Genomic DNA, 13,892 nt, shown 5'->3' with positions numbered 1-13,892 from the left:
TTCTCGCCGAACGGGCACAGTGGGGAATCAGGAAACTACAGGCGGTGATCAAGTCAGGGACCCAACCAGCGCAGGTGACACAGCAGAGCAGCCTTGTAGGCCAAGCTAGGGACTGAGCCAGTCAGCAGGGGTAAAGCTTGAAGTTACCTGAAGTGCCAACCCAGGGACCCAGCAGGGAAGCGTGGTTGACGCTTGAGGGGGATACCACCGCAAAAGCCTTAAGTAGCTCACGGGATTCAGAGTCAGTGAATCAGAGGGTCCAGTGAAAGACCAGGAGCTCAAGGGACTGAAGAAATACCAGGAGAAGTTGTAGTACAGCTGAGAAAATTGTTATGTTGAGTTAGGAACTGTTTAAGTTCTGTTGCCATAGGAGACAGCAATCCTGCACGTGCAGAAGTGGCACCTTGCTAGGGCCTTTCCCTGTATGGCCGTCCTCCTGTTGAAGTCTCAGAGTCTGCCATTTGAAATTGCAACTACTGAAGGGTGCCCTGGCCCTTTCCCTCTTTCCATTCCGAAATATGAAAAGGACTGTCAAAGAAATAAAACCTCTTTTACATCCAAGAAGTGTCTAAGGTAGTTCTAAGGTAGCTTTACATTAGTCTATAGCCCATAGCACCAATTGAGTGGGAAAAATCCAACAGGATGGTTGTACAGAAGTCGATCGGTGAACCAGCCAAGTTTCGATCCATGTATGAGCAGCTTAAAGGAGAAGTGTGGCCAAAGCTCTTTTGGCCCTATATCTCCTATGGATCACAGAAGTGCAGTTCACTCTACACTCTACACTACCCTGACTCATTTTCAGCTGTCGGCTGACATTACTCAGCTGATCCGGGCTCTAGATTGATGCTGATTTTACAGTCTGGATCCACCCAGATGCCTGGAATGGAAGCTTGATCAGCCTCTCAGCGAGCAGCTGGGAGACTGAGACAGCCACTCCCGCCCCTTCCACAGTCCAGGGCTTTAGTGAGCGATGGAGGGGCAGAGCAGAGAGTTGGCGACTGACAGTCCTCAGCTCTCTGCAGGCTGAAGACCGAGAGCTGAGCGATTAGGTGAGTATAATTTTTTTTTTAATTAAACCCATACTTCTCTTTTAAGGGAGTGCAGCAGGAAAGAGGAAAGAGTCTCAGAACAAGAAAGATAGCAAACAAAAAAGAAGACAGGAGACAGAACCGACCTTAAGCGTCCTTCCATCCGCTGCTCCATAGAGGTGAATGGAGTATCCGAGTAGGTCCGACAGGTGGACCTGATCAGAAAGCACGTGTGACAGGGGCATGACATTTTAGGCTAGATGGTCTGAGTCTTTTACAGCCAGTATTGCCCCTGTGGACAAGCAAGATTGATTGTGATAAACTGTCTGTGTCTAAAGGACAAACAAATGTATTTAAAACCTGAAGTATTTATTTTCTTTGTGGTTCTTTAAGATAAGAAACAAGAAATCTGAAAGGATGTGTAATGCCAATGAAACTGAGTTTTCGGAGTTCCTCTTGCTTGGATTTCATGAGTTCCACGATCTTAAAGTTCTGTTGTTTTTCCTTTTCCTTGTTTTTTATCTTTTGATGGTGACTGAGAACTGTTTGATTATCACACTTGTGTCATCTTGCCCCCACCTTCATGTCCCCATGTACATCTTCCTCCGGAACCTAGCACTGGCAGACCTTCTTTTAACTTCTAACATCATGCCAAAATTGTTAGAGGTGACTTGGTTAGGTGGGACAGTCATCTCCAAAACGAGCTGCTTCCTACAGTTCTACTTTCATTGCGCTGCAACATATATACAATCTTTGGTTCTTACAGCCATGGCTTTTGACAGATACCTAGCCATTTGTCACCCTCTCCAATATTCCTCTACTATGAACCAGAAACTCTGTTTCCACTTGGCATTTTGGCCTTGGGCCATCCCCATCATCCTGCTTATAAGTGAAACAGTTTCAGTAATCCAGATGGGTTTTTGTGGTTCCAAAGTCCTAGACCATTTCTTCTGTGATGTTGTTCCCATTTTGGAAATTGCCTCCACAGACACTTCCAAAGTGAAATTCGAAGACTTTTTAATGACAGTTTTTTTATCTTTTATACCCTTTGTTTTTGTTGTTATATCCTATATATGTATAGTAAATGCTATCATCAAGATCAAGTCAAATGACAATAGACGGAAAGCCTTCTCAACGAGCAGTTCCCATCTTGCGGCTGTGTGTACCTATTTTGGACCTATAATCACCATCTATATGTTTCCAGTAGGGGGGAGCTCACCCTATGAAAATAAAATGAAATCTTTTCTATATACAACCATAACCCCTTTAATTAACCCAATGCTTTATAGCATGAGAAACCATGAGATCAAGAAAGCAGCACAGCTACTATTTCAGAACAAAGTGCTTTTCTCAAAGTGATTCTAAAGAACCACCCAAGAAGAGGAGGTTCAGGTCCGCTCTGCGCAAAACCATTGAAATCAATTTTTGTCATTACAATCACTTTAACACATTGCTCCACCACTTTTAGTTACAAAAGTCACAAATTTAGATGCCACCTGCCACCGCAAATGTGTGTGTGTGTGTGTGTCCAAAATGTTTTTCTCCTTTTATTCAGAATGACAATAATATATAATATATAATATATATAATATAATATACATTTAATATACAGTGCCTTGAAAAACTATTCATACCCCTTGAAATTTTCCACATTTTGTCATGTTATAACCAAAAACGTACATGTATTTTATTGGGATTTTATGTGATAGACCAACACAAAGTGGCACATAATTGTCAAGTGGAAGGAAAATGATAAATGGTTTTTAAATTTTTTTACAAATAAATATGTGAAAAGTGTGGCGTGCTTTTGTATTCAGCCCCCTATACTCTGATACCCCTAACTAAAATCTAGTGGAACCAATCGCCTTCAGAAGTCACCTAATTAGTAAATAGAGTCAGGGATAAAGTTGTGGAGAAGTTTAAAGCAGGGTTAGGTTATAAAAAATACCTCAAGGTTTGAACATCTCACGGAGCACTGTTCAATCCATCATATGAAAATGGAAAGAGTATAGCACAACTGCAAACCTAACAAGACATGGCCGCCCACCTAAACTGACAGGCCAGGCAAGAAGAGCATTAATCGGAGAAGCAGGTAACTCTGGAGGAGCTGCAGAGATCCACAGCTCAGGTGGGAGAATCTGTCCACAGGACAACTATTAGCTGTACACTCTACAAATCTGGCCTTTATGGAAGAGTGACAAGAAGAAAGCCATTTTTAAAAGAAAGCCATAAGAAGTCCTGTTTGCAGTTTGTGAGAAACCATGTTAGGGGCACAGCAAACATGTGGAAGAAGGTGCTCTGGTCAGATGAGACCAAAATTGTACTTTTTGGTCTAAAAGCAAAGCACTATGTGTGGCGGTAAACTAACACTGCACATCACCCTGAACACATCATCCCCACCGTGAAACATAGTGGTGGCAGCATCATATTTATTTGTAAAAAATGTCAATGTTTGCTTATTTTATTTTTTATTTTTACAATTTAACCTTTTAAATATTTATCTATTACAATTGTTTATTTTTTTATATATTTTTTTTTATCAGCCCTGTTGGGGGGCTTTGGTGAGATATCAGGGGTCTAAACTGTCCCCTGACATCTCCCCTTTGAGACCAGGAAAGGGACTGAAGACACAGATTCCCCAGTCCTCTTCTCTGCAGCCTCAGCTGCACCGAAGATGAATAGATAAGAGACAGAGGCTCCTGTTCATTCATAAACTGAAATATCGTAAACACAGTTTTCAATGCTCAGTGACCGTTATGAATGGACAGTCAATGATCACTGACAAATTGTCATTGATTTGTCTCATTGAAAGATCTGTAAACGACAGATTTACTAGCTCCTTCCGCCACTCTCCATCCTGACACATCCAGGATGAGGGGGGGACCGGATGAGAACAGAGGGAGACCAGAGTAGGACCCAGGGAACCGGAGGAGGACACAGGGGACAGTCGGGACGATCGGTGGGGGAAGTTACAAGCACCGATCTCCCTGTGTGGCTTTCAATAATGCCGCTGACAGCCACCGGAGAGAGAGGAGGAGAGGCATCTATCAGCTGCTTTATTGAAAGCCACACAGTGAGATTTGTGCCTATAACTGCCCCCACTGATCATCTGTGAGGCTGCCCGGGGCTCCCTGCTAGCTGAGGACACAGGCATCGGATTAGGCAGTGGAACATTTGCATGAGTACAAGTTCTCGCGCAAATGCTCGGTATCTGCACCGATACTGATGCTAGTATCGGTATTGGTGCAACCTTAATATATATATATATATATATATATACTTTATTTCAGCTGGGAAGTGGTTAGAACTCAGCTACTGTATATCCAAAAAAATATTTTCTTTTTAGCTTTGGCATGAGGAGGTATTGAGGAGGTATATCAATGGAGAAAAGGACAATACCAAGATTATCTTTCTTCATTCTCGGTGTCTCGGTTTATTAGGATTTCCTAATAAAGCCACATGCAGCTCAAAGGAACCTCAAAAAGGTTCTAACTTTTTCACTTTCTAGCCAAATCCTGGAAGGAGGAAGTGGAGAGAGAGAGAGAGAGAGAGAGAGAGAGTGAGTGAGAGAGAGAAAAAGAGAGAGAATGTCTCAGCCACATGTCCTGTCCATGCTACTAATACCAGGTCAGAAGAGATGATTATTGCCAGATAACTAGGACTCAATTCCTGGTTGGCTGGGTAATAGCTGGAGGGTCTCCTCATCATCGCAGATCTTGTCTTCAGGTCTCTGACACAAAAACAAATGCCAATTGCTGCATCATCCTCAGGGGCCTCTGCAGCGGGACTTTGATGCAACATTCATCTGGAGGTATTTCTAGTAACAACTATATATATATATATATATATATATATATATATATATATATATATATATATACACAGTGCCTTGCAAAAGTATTCACCCCTTGGCTTTTTAGCTATTTTGTTACATTACAGCCTTTAGTTCAATGTTTTTTTAATCTGAATTATATGTGATGGATCAGAACACAATAGTCTAAGTTCATGAAGTAAAATTAGAAAAATATATGCATAAAACTATTTTTCAGAACTACAAAACTAGTAATTGGCATGTGCGTATGTATTCACCCCTTTGTTATGAAGCCCATAAAAAGCTTTGGTGCAACCAATTACCTTCAGAAGTCAAATTATTTGTGAAATGATGTCCACCTGTGTGCAATCTAAGTGTCACATGATCTGTCATTACATATACACACCTTTTTGAAAGGCCCCAGAGGCTGCAACACCTAAGCATGAGGCACCACTAACCAAACACTGCCATGAAGACCAAGGAACTCTCCAAACAAGTAAGGGACAATGTTGTTGAGAAATACAAGTCAGGGTTAGGTTATAAAAAAATACAGTCAGGTCCATAAATATTGGGACATCGACACAATTCTAATCTTTTTGGCTCTATACACCATCACAATGGATTTGAAATGAAATAAACAAGATGTGCTTTAACTGCAGACTTTAAGCTTTAAATTTAAGGGTATTTACATCCAAATCAGGTGAATGGTGTAGGAATTACAACAGTTTGTATATGTGCCTCCCACTTTTTAAGGGACCAAAAGTAATGGGACAATTGGCTGTTCCGCTGTTCCACGGCCAGGTGTGTGTTATTCCCTCATTATCCCAATTACAAAGAGCAGATAAAAGGTCTAGAGTTAATTTCAAGTGTTCTATTTGCATTTGGAATCTGTTGCTGTCAACTCTCAATATGAGATCCAAAGAGCTGTCACTATCAGTGAAGCAAGCCATCTTTAGGCTGAAAAAACAAAACAAACCCTTCAGAGAGATAGCAAAAACATTAGGTGTGGCCAAATCAACTGTTTGGAACATCCTTAAAAAGAAAGAATGCACCGGTGAGCTCAGCAACACCAAAAGACCCGGAAGACCACGGAAAACAACTGTGGTGGATGACCGAAGAATTCTTTCCCTGGTGAAGAAAACAACCTTCACAACAGTTGGCCAGATCAAGAACACTCTCCAGGAGGTAGGTGTATGTGTGTCAAAGTCAACAATCAAGAGAAGATTTCACCAGAGTGAATACAGAGGGTTCACCACAAGATGTAAACCATTGGTGAGTCTCAAAAACAGGAAGGCCAGATTAGAGTTTGCCAAACATCATCTAAAAAAGCCTTCACAGTTCTGGAACAAAATCCTATGGACAGATGAGACCAAAATCAACTTGTACCAGAGTGATGGGAAGAGAAGAGGATGGAGAAGGAAAGGAACTGCTCATGATCCAAAGCATACCACCTCATCAGTGAAGCATGGTGGTGGTAGTGTCATGGCGTAGGCATGTATGGCTGCTAATGGAACAGGTTCTCTTGTATTTATTGATGTTGTGACTGCTGACAAAAGCAGCAGGATGAATTCTGAAGTGTTTCAGGCAATATTATCTGCTCATATTCAGCAAAATGCTTCAGAACTCATTGGACGGCGCTTCACAGTGCAGATGGACAATGACCTGATGCATACTGCGAAAGCAACCAAAGAGTTTTTTAAGGTAAAGAAGTGGAATGTTATGCAATGGCCAAGTCAATCACCTGACCTGAATCCGACTGAGCATGCATTTCATTTGCTGAAGACAAAACTGAAGGGAAAATGCCCCAAGAACAAGCAGGAAGAGCCCTCGCACACTGGGGCGGTTTGCAGGCGCTATTGTGCTAATAATAGCGCCTGCAAACCGCCCCGAAAGTGCCGCTCCTTGCATTCCTGTGTGAAAGCCCCGAGGGCTTTCACACTGGAGCGATGCGCTGGCAGGACGGTAATAAAAGTCCTGCTAGCAGCATCTTCGGAGCGGTGAAGGAGCGGTGTGTATACCGCTCCTTTACCGCTCCTGCCCATTGAAATCAATGGGACGGCGCGGCTATACCGCCGGCAATGCGCCTCTGCAGAGGCGCTTTGCGGTGGTTTTTAACCCTTTCTCGGCCGCTAGCGGGGGGTAAAACTGCCCCGCTAGCGGCCGCATACCGACGGTAAAACGCCGCTATTAATAGCGGCGTTTTACCGCCGACGCCGCCCCCGCCCCAGTGTGCAAGGGCTCGAACTGAAGACAGTTGCAGTAGAGGCCTGGCAGAGCATCACCAGGGATGAAACCCAGCGTCTGGTGATGTCTATGTGTTCCAGACTTCAGGCTGTAATTGACTGCAAAGGATTTGCAACCAAGTATTAAAAAGTGAAAGTTTGATGGATGATTGTTAATCTGACCCATTACTTTTGGTCCCTTAAAAAGTGGGAGGCACATATACAAACTGTTGTAATTCCTACACCATTCACCTGATTTGGATGTAAATACCCACAAATTAAAGCTGAAAGTCTGCAGTTAAAGCACATCTTGTTTGTTTCATTTCAAATCCACTGTGGTGGTGTATAGAGCCAAAAAGATTAGAATTGTGTCGATGTCCCAATATTTATGGACCTGGCTGTATCCAAATCTTTGATGATCCCTAGGAGCACCATCAAATCTATCATAACCAAATGGAAAGAACGTGGCACAACAGAAAACCTGCCAAGAGACGGCCACACATCAAAACTCACGGACCAGGCAAGGAGGGCATTAATCAGAGAGGCAGCACAGAGACCTAAGGTAACCCTGGAGGAGCTGCAGAGTTCCACAGCAGAGACTGGAGTATCTGTACATAGGACGTCAATAAGCCGTATGCTCCACAGAGTTGGGCTTTATGGCAGAGTGGCCAGAAGAAAGCCATTACTTTCAGCAAAAAACAATATGGCACATTTTGAGTTTGCGAAAAGGCTTGTGAGGGACTCCCAAAATGTATGGAGGAAGGGGCTCTGGTATGATGAGACTAAAATTGAACTTTTTGGCCATCAAAGAAAACACTATGTCTGGCGCAAACCCAACACATCACATCACCCAAAGAACACCATCCCCACAGTGAAACATGGTGGTGGCAGCATCATGCTGTGGGGATGTTTTTCAGCAGTTGGGACTGGGAAACTGGTCAGAGTTGAGGGAGGGAAAGATGGATGGTGCTAAATACAGGGATATTCTTGAGCAAAACTTGTACCACTGTGTGTGTGATTTGAGGCTAGGACGGAGGTTCACCTTCCAGCAGGACAATGACCCCAAACACACTGCTAAAGCTACACTTGGAATGTTGGAATGACCTAGTCAAAGCCCAGACCTCAATCCAATAGAAAATCTGTGGTCAGACTTAAAGATTGCTGTTCACAAGTGCAAACCATCCAACTTGAAGGAGCTGGAGCAGTTTTGCAAAGAGGAATGGGCAAAAACCCCAGTGGTAAGATGTGGCAAGCTCATAGAGACTTATCCAAAGCAACTTGGAGCTGTGATAGCCGCAAAAGGTGGCTCTACAAAGTATTGACTTTAGAGGGGTGAATAGTTGTGCACATTGCCTTTTTTTGTTATTTTGTCCTATTTGTTGTTTGCTTCACAGTAAAAAAAAAACATCTTCAAAGTTGTGGGCATGTTTTGTAAATTAAACGATGCAAATCCTCAAACAAACCATGTTAATTTCAGGTTGTGAGGCAACAAAACACGAAAAATGCCAAGGGGGTGAATACTTTTGCAAGTAATATACAGGAAAAGTAGAGCCTGAAGATTAAAAAAATAAATAAAAAAAACTTGTGGTCAATTGGTTTATCACCTTTACTTTTAACTATATAATCCTGAGTTATTCCTTACCAAATCAACTTACTTCAATATCACCAGTATAAGGGACGCAGGGAGCCTAATTAAACACTAGATGGCACCAGACATTTAAATAAATACCACATGGGGCTGAAAAGACTGCCAAGTACAAAAAAAAAAGTTTAAGCATGTGTAATCACGCTTGCCTTACATAATAGTGTCATCATAGCTAGGGAAATACCTGTGTACAATGAAACCCACCTGATCTCTTAAGGTTCCACAGCTGATCCCATCTATAGATGAAAAGGGCTGAGATGGAAGGAATGGGGAAAGGCAAACAAACACCCCTAACAGAGAAAGGGGTAAGCCGCCCCAAGCTATGAAAAGCATAAAGCACCAGGTCAGTGGGGCCAACGCCCCAAGCATCTTGAAATGACTAAATCTCATCCACAAGGTAACAGATCATGGTAAAATGTTGCATACCTGCTCTCACTTTATCACTGGTGTCAGGCTCCCTTGGACTACCACAAAATGGCTACCGCCATGTTGGTCCTTATATACCCCTCCCTATCCTGCTGCAGCGTATGACATCACGGCATTATGCGGATGCAATGGGGCCGTCCCAGATAAACCTCCACAGCAAAAACTGCCAATCCGCAGATCAAACCAGCATGTGGGGTCAACGCCCATGGTCAGGTCTGCCCATAGGGCAGGGCCATGCCCGGGGAAGTCTCCCCAGCCCTAGGAATGATCAAAAAAGGAAGACAGAAATGCCAAGGGGCCACCCCAGACAGACAGATCTGCAAACACGAGCCAAATGTGGGTGCACATGCACACAGGGGCCTGCAGACCCACGGTCTCCATCACCCAGATTTTGGCGGGATAGGGCATCCAGATGGGCACCCTCGGGCGTCAGTACAGGGACATTGGCCAATGGGCAGTCATCCGGACCACTCAAGCCAATCAGGACAAGACTTCTATAGTGAAAATGTAAAAAAAAACACAGCAAAGACCCAAAAACAGAATGGATGATATACAAACTTAAAACCCTGCCAGATTAGTGGATGCATTCATATCTGCAACAGAAAACAAAAGAGGAAAAACAATATTGTACGCAATTGCTTATACTAATACTATACAATAATATTTACATACATCAGTTAACAATCCTTACAAATAATCAACCAAATAGAAAACAAAACACAGCTGTAATGATAGTAAAATATGTATATAGGAACGCTCATTTCCACCCACAGGCAGTACAACAAGGTGGCAGGAAGATGTTCTTCATATTTCTCTATTTAAAATCAAACATATCATAACTAAAAGTTGCAGTAAGGAAGTTTATACATGGGATTTAGTGTCTGTTGTTTCTTTATGACTCAGATGAGGGCTGTACAGCTAAAAAACACAGATGAGCTTTTTAATTACAAAAGTGACTGAAGCAAACCATATACCATACATGGACTGAAATTCAGCCAGTCTCTGCTGAATCATACATGGATCGACCTCTGTACAACCATCCTGTTTGGTTTTTCCCCATCAATCAGTGTCGCAGGCTAAATCTGGCAGCCCTGATCAGTGTGTTCTGACAGTGGGGGAAGTCTCAGTTGTCAGAATACAATTACTCAGCGTGAAGGATTCACCAATCCACTGTGTGTGTGTGTGTGTATGAGGTAATCAGGTCATTTTTTTCCCTTCACACCAGCTGGAGTTGTACTAATGCTCAGTGCAGTGGCGTAGCGTGGGGGGTGCAGGGGGTGCCGTGGCCCCGGGCGCGACATTTAGAGGGGCGCCAGTATGTGTCACTGGCTGCCTCCTCCTAATATTAAATTCCTGTGTCCCCGGGCTCCGGCCGCCATGTTCAGTGTCCGGTGCCCTGTGATTGGGCGTATGGGGGTCATGTGAGGTGTAGAGCTGGCCTGTCCTCGATCACTCCTGAAGTCCCACCTCCGCACATGACCCCCATAACGCCCAATCACGGTGCACTGCGCCGGACACTGAATATGGCAGCTACAGCGCGGGGGAGAGAAGCAATGTGAGCCGCCGAGCTGCCGCTGTCTTCTCCTTCTCCTCCTCCTCCGGACTGATGCAGGCCAGCCAGACACAAAGGTAAGTGAGACTCCCTCTTGAGAGTCGTGTTACTGGCCCCGGGGAGGAGGGGAGAGAGAGAGAGAGAAAGTCAGTTAGTGTAGTATGTGGACAGTTAGTGTAGTATGTTGGTCAGCTAGTGTAGTATGGTGGTCAGTTAGTGTAGTATGGTGGGTAGTTAGTGTAGTATGGTGGGTCAGTTACTGTAGTATGTGGTCAGTTAGTGTAGTATGTGGTCAGTTAGTGTAGTATGGTGGTCAGTTAGTGTAGTATGGAGGGTCAGTTAGTGTAGTATGGCGGTCAGTTAGTGTAGTATGGCGGGTCAGTTAGTGTAGTATGGTGATCAGTTAGTGTAGTATGGTGGTCAGTTAGTGTAGTATGGTGGGTCAGTTAGAGTAGTATGGTGGGTCAGTTAGTATAGTATGGCGGTCAGTTAGTGTAGTATGGTGGGTCAATTAGTGTAGTATGACGGTCAGTTAGTGTAGTTTGGTTAGTCAGTTAGAGTAGTATGGTGGTCAGTTAGTGTAGTATGGTGGGTCAGTTAGTGTAGTATGGTGGGTCAGTTAGTGTAGTATGGCGGTCAGTTAGTGTAGTATGGCGGTCAGTTAGTGTAGTATGGCGTCAGTTAGTGTTGTATGGCATCAGTTAGTGTAGTATGGCGGTCAGTTAGTGTAGTATGGTGGGTCATTTAGTGTAGTATGTGGTCAGTTAGTGTAGTATGGTGGGTAGTTAGTGTAGTATGGTGGTCAGTTAGTGTAGTATGGCGGTCAGTTAGTGTAGTATGGTGGGTCAGTTAGTGTAGTATGGCGGTCAGTCAGTGTAGTATGGCGGTCAGTCAGTGTAGTATGGTGGTCAGTTAGTGTAGTATGGCGGTCAGTTAGTGTAGTATGGCGGTCAGTTAGTGTAGTATGGTAGTCAGTTAGTGTAGTATGGTGTCAGTTAGTGTAGTATGGTGGTCAGTTAGTGTAGTATGTGGTCGGATAGTGTAGTATGGTGTTCAGTTAGTGTAGTATGGCGGTCAGTTAGTGTAGTATGGCGGTCAGTTAGTGTAGTATGGTGGTCAGTTAGTGTAGTATGTGGTCAGTTAGTGTAGTATGTGGTCAGTTAGTGTAGTATGGTGGTCAGTTAGTGTAGTATGTGGTTGGTTAGTGTAGTATGGTGGATCAGTTAGTGTAGTATGGTGGGTCAGTTAGTGAAGTATGGTGGTCAGTGTAGTGGACAGTGTAGTATAGTGAACAGTATGGTGGTCATTGTAGTGGACAGTGTAGTGTAGTATGGTGGTCATTGTAGTGGACAGTGTAGTATAGTGGTCAGTGTAGTGTAGTATGGTGGTCAGTATAGTGTAGTGGACAGTATAGTGTAGTGGACAGTATAGTATGGTGGTCAGTGTAGTGGACAGTATAGTGGTCAGTGTAGTTCTCAGTGTAGTGGACAGTATAGTATAGTGGTCAGTGTAGTGTGTAATGGTCAGTATAGGAATCAGGTAGGTCAGTACTACTGTATTTGAAGGGACTCAGGGAGAGCTAAAAGTCCGCAGGTTAGGGGGCGCAAATTATTTGCCTTGCCCTGGGTGCTGGCAACCCACGCTACGCCACTGGCTCAGTGGACTGGAACAGATCTATTATATTGTATAAATTATTATACAGTAAGTAGTAAGCATTTTATTTTATTTTTATTTGATTAAAGCTGTGGGCATAAAAACTTTCATTTGAATATATAACTTAAAGTGGGAGTAAACTCCCATTGTTGTTTTGTACCTACAGGTAAGCTTATAAAAAGGCTTACCTGAAAGTACATTAAATATCTTCTAAACACGCACTGTTTAGGAGATATTTACATGTGTAGCAACCAGTGATGTCACAGGTGAATGCTTACTGTGCTCTCAATGGATCACATTCCGTCCATTGAGACAGCCATGCCATGGTTGTGACTCCTGCCTGCGTGCATGTTTAGGAGTGACATCATTACGGCTTGGACATTCAAACAGCTGGAGCCTACAAACCCGGAAGGAAAACAGGTTGAAGATGGATTCCCTATCAGCGGTGACAGGACACCACTGGAAGGATCCATTTTTTAGGTAAGTCTGTCATATTGTGCTGGAATGGAGTCCTTCCCAGCCATGTCATTAGTACAGTGTCAGTGTACAGTATTATCACTGTATTAGTGTCACTAGCGACATCAATGTCAGTTAGTGACCCTCCCAGATAGTGTCTGTTAGCACCTGATCACCACCACTGGAGTACAGTGTATATAGCTGGGTAAATTCCAGTATATACAGTATACCATAGTTTGTATTGTATTGTATAGTTATATAACTTGTACACAGACCAATTAATATACATTTATTTGGATTTATTTTCTTACCAGACATGTAGCAGAATATATTCTGGCCTCAATTTATGAAGAAATTAGATTTTTTGATTTTTTTTTTTTGGATATGTTTTATAACAGAAATTACAAAATGTCTTTGGTTTACATAGTAAAAAACCCAGTGTTGATCAAATACCACCAAAAAAACTGTTTTTGTGAAAAAAAGAGGATTAAAAATGTAATTTGTGTACAGTGTTGCACAATTGACAGTTAAAGTAGTACAGTGCTGAATAGCAAAAAATGGTCTATTTATGAAGGGGGTAAAACCCTCTGGAGGTCAAGTGGTTAAAGCCCAACTCTAAAAATATCAAAAATTCATTAAACGTGCACATGTGTCAGGTGGGGCAGCCTCTTGCAGCGAGGGAGATGTTGTAGGTGCTCCTTCAGCAGCGATCTGTCTCTCACAGCAACGGGAGCAAATCTGCACCATCGGGACCCTCATCCTGTACACAGGTATGGAATAGAAAGAGTTAAGTGAAGTGCACGCATGGAGTCCACGCTAGGTGCGGTGCTAGGCGGGACCCTATACCATTACTGGGAGTGAGGTAGTGGTGGTGAGCACATTGGCTCTGCGTGTCCCTCCTAAATCCACGGTGATGTACAGTATATTACATCAAGAGGGTTTATAAGAGTTCAGTCAGTTGTTGTCAGAAACCATGAAATCAGACCGAGACAGAAGTACAGTTAAATCACAATTGTTTTATAATAAAAGTAAAAAGAAAAAAATGTAGTGAAAACATAGCCAAAGTTCAGTAACCGGAACGGATAGTCAGTCAAGCCAA

At 43.2% G+C, this 13,892-nt stretch overlaps 2 protein-coding genes across 2 annotated transcripts in view; both read left to right on the top strand.

The window, feature by feature from the left end:
- Window positions 1-13,892, top strand: part of LOC141107310 (HEPACAM family member 2-like) — a 133,229-nt gene that overhangs the window by 42,118 nt on the left and 77,219 nt on the right. The gene's annotated exons all lie outside the window — the stretch shown is intronic.
- On the top strand, window positions 1,446-2,387 carry LOC141109032 (olfactory receptor 1M1-like). The gene has a single exon (XM_073600987.1). It carries the CDS (start codon window positions 1,446-1,448, stop codon window positions 2,385-2,387), a length of 942 nt encoding a protein of 313 aa, XP_073457088.1.

The sequence above is a fragment of the Aquarana catesbeiana genome, linkage group LG09 (assembly GCF_042186555.1).
Source record: "Aquarana catesbeiana isolate 2022-GZ linkage group LG09, ASM4218655v1, whole genome shotgun sequence".
NCBI classification, from domain to species: domain Eukaryota; kingdom Metazoa; phylum Chordata; class Amphibia; order Anura; family Ranidae; genus Aquarana; species Aquarana catesbeiana.
This window is presented reverse-complemented; position numbering and strand designations above follow the sequence as displayed.